The 6,069-nt window shown below is 49.7% G+C and overlaps 1 protein-coding gene across 1 annotated transcript in view; it reads left to right on the plus strand.

The window, feature by feature from the left end:
* MAP1LC3B (microtubule associated protein 1 light chain 3 beta) overlaps positions 1–6,069 on the plus strand; it is a 10,619-nt gene that overhangs the window by 568 nt on the left and 3,982 nt on the right. Inside the window, exons 2-3 of the mRNA XM_015415477.1 lie at positions 2,481–2,635; positions 5,587–5,693. Coding sequence (XP_015270963.1) covers positions 2,481–2,635; positions 5,587–5,693 — 262 coding nt within the window. The remainder of the gene's footprint in view (positions 1–2,480; positions 2,636–5,586; positions 5,694–6,069) is intronic.

Here is a 6,069-nt window from a genome sequence, read left to right on the forward strand (position 1 = left end):
TGGGGCAAGGGCAAGGTGGTTGCGGCGGTGGGGAAACGGGGCTGGGGGGCTTCGGGCCCTGGGAGGGAGGTGGGCGCGCAGGGGAGGCGTTTCCTTTTTGGGGAGGGGGTGGGGGTGATGGCTTCTGGTGGGGACCGAGAAGAAGTGTCCTGGCTGGGGAGGAAGGGCTGGGGGGAGAGGCGTCCAATGTTCCCTCTAAGCAGTGGAGTCTTGTGAGCAAAAATTCTACTTTGTGAGCTGCTGGCCTGAAAGCTGTGCGTGAGCAATTTGGCTACTGCATGAATCAGTTTGCTCTGGAGCCCTCCTTCCTGAGCTGAGACAAAATAATGTGTGAGCCAGAAGCTAAAAAACTGTGAGCTAGCTCACACGCACTCAGCTTAGAGGGAACATTGGAGGAGTCCCCTTCCTTCCTTCCTCCCCTCCCTGCCAGGGCTTCATTTCTTTGCTTTGGTTCCCCCAGTGTGTGTTGCGGCTGGCATCTATGGGGCAACGCGCAGGGCATTAACTTGTGGGTTCCCTTTATGCCTCCCTTCTCTTTGGCGGGGTCCGAGAGCCGGAAGAGGAGCAGACGCACCCCGTGGGGCCTGTTCTTCCCTCCCTGGCTGGGAATGGGCCACAGGGTGCCCTTCCCTTGGAGCCCCAGGGGGTCCAGCCCCATGCCCGTCCTTTCCCCGGCCCGTTGGTGCTTTCAGCTCGGTGGAGCATCGTTGTCTCTTTCTGGGGAGGGACAGGGAAGTGACCTGCAACTTCATCCCCACCTGCTCAGCTCAGGTTCCCTCCTCGGGTGATGCCCGGCCAAGCCGAATGTTTTTCTGGGCTCCTCCGCTGGCTTGCCTGGGATCTGCTGTGTCAGTCGCTGCCTGCCGCCGAAGAGGCAGGTGTGAATCACTGGGCCACGATTTCCCAAATGTCCTTAATGAGCAGATCTCCTCCGGAGGGTGACCTGAGCAGGAGGAGTTGGAGAAAACACCGAAGGCCCCGACTGCACCGAGTGACAAGGTGGCAGAAATATTTAGGTTTGCCAGAGCAGACACAGCTGCGTAATGCGATCCAGGAAGTCTGATGTCACGGGCCCTGATGATGAAGTTTAAATGTTATTTTTTAAAAATTGATATCCTGCTTTTCTCCTTGATTGAAACCGCTTTTGACGTGGTTCCCTCCCCTTCCACCAAATGTGAAGTTCTGCCGTCCCTTTAAAAACAGCTCGGAAATAATCTGGCTGAATGTTTTGTTGCTGTTTCCTGTGCGGCCTGAACTGGTTCTCCAGCTTGGGTGCTGGAGAGGAACAAGAATCGTGGCTTTGTTGTGCTGCAGAAAACGAAAGTAAAGGTCAGGCTGGGTGTTTGTTTTCCTCCACAAAGCCACATCGGGCGCTAGAACTCGACTCAGCTCTGCTATACGGAAGGAAATTCTCGAACCAAGCGCTTGCTTAAGGCAAATAACTCTCCTCAGAGACTTACGCAAATTCTATGAAGTTAGTTGGATTTTTGCATGAACTATTGCTGACCCCTGCCCTCCAACTCCAGGATAAAGCTTTTGACTGGACTCTGAACGTAGTTAAGTTCTGCAAGGTCGCTTTTTGCCTTCAGACTTTGCAAGCCTGGGAAGTCTTTCTCAGTTGCACCTCTGAATCCAAGCACGTAAGTTCCTATGACACTCGTTTAGTGTCTCACTTCCTAGGTGCCTAGCGAACTGCTAGGTTGGCAGGAGCTGAAACTAGAGACGGGAGCTCATTCCGTCTTGCGGCACCCGGGTCTTGAACTGCTGAACTACTGACCTTCCACAGCCTGCAGTTCAGCGTCTTAACCACTTGAGCCACCGCAGCTCCTAGGTGCCTAGGTTATGGTTAAAAGGTGCATAATGCCAAACAGGATTGGGTCTGATCTGTGCTCAGGCAGGAGGTCTTCTGGGAACCCTCCTCTACCCACCTTGAATTCCACAGTGGAAGAAAGGTGGGATATACCTGTAATAATAGGTACAGGAGCCAGGAAACTCTTTGCCTTGCTTTCAGCATAAAAAAGGATAGCAAGCGGAAGAGAGACCTTTTCAAACGGGAGCTGCATCGCTTGGGTTTTATACTTGGACCGCTGTCAATGGAGAATGCAAAAATTGACTTAAGTCTCTCTTGTGAAAGCAGTGTAAGGCTTGGCAGCTATTTAACGAGAAGCATCAAATCCCCCTTCTGATGCAGAGGCAAATCGCTTCCATTAACGAAGAAGGCAGCAGGAAGGGCTGGCCGAGTGATGCTCTCTTTGCCTACATGCACGCCAGCCCCAGATATCAGCATTTATCTCTCCAGTGGGCTCGTTTCTCGTGTTTCTGTTCCACTCCCTGCCTCGCCTGATAACAAACTTCCCCGCAGGTCTTGTTCTGCTAGAAACGCAGCCAGTTTCTATACGGCGGCAAAGGCTACTTAACCCCGCCTTGGTAGGGTGATTTGAGCATCTCCCATTCTAGACTGCCGTGTGTGTTTCTTCCAGGCTGGCGAAGGCCGAGGAAAATTAATGTTCCACGTATGTACGTTGACGGCTGCGTAGCCCTTCTCCAAGCACTTAGTTTTCTTTTTTTCTCCTCTGCAGAACAGAGAGTAGAGGATGTCAGACTTATTCGAGAGCAGCATCCAACAAAGATACCGGTGAGTAGATTTCGAAAGGTTGGTCTTATCATGCTGCGATTGAATCAAGGGAACCTGCTGGCAGATAAAGCCAGACAAAGGCTCTTTCAAGAGTCACAGTCAATTGGACTTGTTTATATGGTCAATACTGGCACAATATTCCTTTTGCCATCCCCTTTGTTCCTCTTCCCCCACCCCCAGAAATTGAGGGATGGGAGGTGGGGAGAAGACACTCACCTATTCTCTATCTTTGTGACTACCGGACTGGGGGCAGGGGAGGAACTGTAATTATCCTCCTCAAAGAGGGGTGGAATTTAGGGTGGGCCTAAGAAGAAGAGAAGAGATTGGATTTATACCCCGCCCTTCACTACCCAAAGGTGTCTCAGAGCGGCTTACAAACTCCTTCCCCTTCCCCTCCCCACAACAGACACCCTGTGAGGTAGGTGGGGCGGAGAGAGCTCTTGACAGAAACTGCTCTTTTTCAAGAACGGCTCTTATCAGAACTATGGCTTGCCCAAGGTCATCCAGCCAGGTGCAAGTGGAGGAGTGGGGAATCAAACCCGGTTCTCCCATATTAGAGTCTGCGCACTTAACCACTACACCAAACTAGCTCTCTAAGTGAGTGCTGCCTGTATTTTTATTTTCAAAGGTGAGCCTGGGCTGCATAATTGTTGTTCTTGGTGTGTGTGTGTGTCATGTTTAATCACTTACTTCTGTGAGTTTAACAGAAAACAGTAGAAATGCTCAGGGAATTAAATTCCGGTTAATTTCTAAACTCTTCTTTTAATCCAGACCGATGCTTCCTCTAAGCTGTGGAGTCTTGTGAGCAAAAACTCTACTTTGTGAGCTACTGGCATTAAAGTTGTGAGCGAGCGATTTGACTACTGCATAAATTAGTTGGCTCTGGAGCCATCCCTTCCTGAGCTAAGACAAAAATGTGTGAGTCGGAGGCTAAAAACCTGTGAGCTAGCTCACACTAACTCAGCTTAGAGGGAACACTGATCCAGTCCTTCCTGTTTTATGCTTGTGGCTCATTGTACTAGTTTGGTCAAGACGGGTAGCCGTGTTAGTCAGTCTGCAGCAGTAGAAAAGAGCAAGAGTCCCGTAGCACCTTAAAGACTAACAAAATTTGTGGCAGGGGAGGCGCTTTCCTGAGTCACTGATCACTTCTGCAGATACCTTTCCTACTGTACTGGTCTGGATTAGTAGAGCTTGGTAGCAGTGGCCTCATCTGTAGAGGTGTGCCTCCTTCAGTTGGCGCGTTACCCCCGCCACAAAAGCCTTTCCGCCGGCAGCTCCTGTGCAGATGGACAATTTTGCGGCAACCTGTTGAATGGAGAGCAGCTCCCGTGCTGTCCCCCATGCAGATGAACAGACAATTTTGCGGCAACCTGTTGAATGGAGTGAGGCAGGACTGAAGAGGGGGACAGAATTGCCCCCCTATTTCAGATCCTGTGGTCCCACAAATCAGAGGCGTCGCTTGGGACTGGTGTATCTCCCACATGTCCCTGCTCAGGATCTAAGACCGCACGGAGAGGCCCGCCTGACTGTCCCACCAATCAAAGAAGCTTGTTTGGTGGGAACACGAGAGAGGGCCTTTTCAGGGGCGGCCCCACGATCATGGACCAGCCTCCCTAGAGAGGAGTGGCTGGCCTCCTTGCTTTTGAGCTTTAGGAGGTGGCTGGTTTGGTGGTTAAGTGCGCAGACTCTATTCTGGGAGAACCGAGTTTGATTCCCCACTCCTCCAGTTGCACCTGGCTGGATGACCTTGGGCAAGCCGTAGTTCTGATAATAGCTGTTCTTGAAAAAGAGCCGTTTCTGTCAAGAGCTCTCTCCGCCTCACCTACCTCACAGGGTGTCTGTTGTGGGGAGGGGAAGGGAAAGGAGTTTGTAAGCCGCTCTGACACCTTTGGGTAGTGAAGGGTGGGGTATAAATCCAAACTCCTCCTCCTCCATCTAATTCCCTCTTGAAGCCGCCCATGCTTGTAGCCGCCACCACCTCCTGTGGCAGTGAATTCCAACTCAAAGTATGTTGGAGTGGTGAGATGAAGGAGAGTGATGCTCACAGAGAACCAAATGTTGGCTCTGCGTGGAAGATACCAAAATGACTGAAGGGAGCGGTGGCACAGAGGATTTATCCTCTGGTTACAGTAACATCTGAATGGAACAGAACTGCTGTCATTTCTAGCCCGTGCTGGTGTGAGCTACCAGCCTTGTCCCCAGCTCACCGTCCACCCAGTGGTTTGAAAACTTCGGCAAGCGAAACGGAATTTCCAGCTCGGAAGCCTGGAAATATCTCCTCGGCATCAAGAAGCCTGCGATGGGCCGATCCGGCCAAGCGGTGGCAGTGCGGCGCTGCGACTTGAAGCAGTCCTGGAAAAAGCTGACGTCATCAAGCCGAGTGAATGCCGTCTGGAACACGTCTAAGCCTACAGCTGAACAAAATCCCTATCGGCTGCAAACGTGTGCGACTTAAAAGATTTATATGTTGTCCTCCTTTACCCCTATGAATCATTGTTAGTCCTGTGTGAATATGCGTAACTGTAAATCGCACAGAGCCAGAAGCTCTGCAGGATTGAGCGATTAATAAATCGAAATATATTATTATTAAAATTCAAGCGCTTGTGTAAGACCCCTTCTTTTCAGTGGGGTTTGTACACGGAGTTTGTGATGCTCTGCCCCTTGCTAGACATCTCCAGGAGGGTGAAAAGTGAAGCGGTTGTTGAAGGCCTTCATTTTAGATATTCGCAAAAGCAGAAGCTGAAGACCTGACAAGTGGTTCCTGTCGTGAAAGATGACATCATGACTTCTACAGCAGAAGGAAATGGCACATTAACTATTAGAGGAACTTCTCTTCTTTTTGGTGCCAGCATATTACTTCAGCAGCTAGACTATGATTAGAAAACATGGATATAGCTCCTGGCTTCTGTGAAAAGTGCTATGTTCAATCCATAATTTCTTATGTTTCCTAGGTAATTATTGAAAGGTATAAAGGAGAGAAGCAACTTCCTGTTCTGGATAAGACCAAGTTCCTGGTCCCGGATCATGTCAACATGAGTGAGCTGATCAAAATTATCAGGTATCTAATGTATCTGCAACATCCAAGTCTTTGATTCAGTTATTGTAATTATATTATAATTCAGATATGATAATTTATTTTGAATATGTACTGGCTGCTCTCTCCATTAAGAAATACAAAAATACTGTACATCATAAAACGCTGGTGGTGATTGTAAAAAAAATTACAGACTGGGCAGACTGTGAGGAGGGCATTCCGGTACTGCGGTGCCACCACTGAAAAGGCCGACATGCTTACTGAACACAGCCTCTAGTGCTGTTCTGAACTGGTGGGGAGTGTTCATACGGCAGGAAGTAGTGGTCCTTCCGCCAAAAATTGGCTCCCAGAGCAGCTTATAGCAATGTGAACTACCAATAAGAATAAAATATCATCAAGG

The sequence above is a fragment of the Gekko japonicus genome, unplaced genomic scaffold (genome assembly GCF_001447785.1).
Source record: "Gekko japonicus isolate JY-2015 unplaced genomic scaffold, Gekko_japonicus_V1.1 scaffold1502, whole genome shotgun sequence".
Lineage (NCBI taxonomy): Eukaryota > Metazoa > Chordata > Lepidosauria > Squamata > Gekkonidae > Gekko > Gekko japonicus.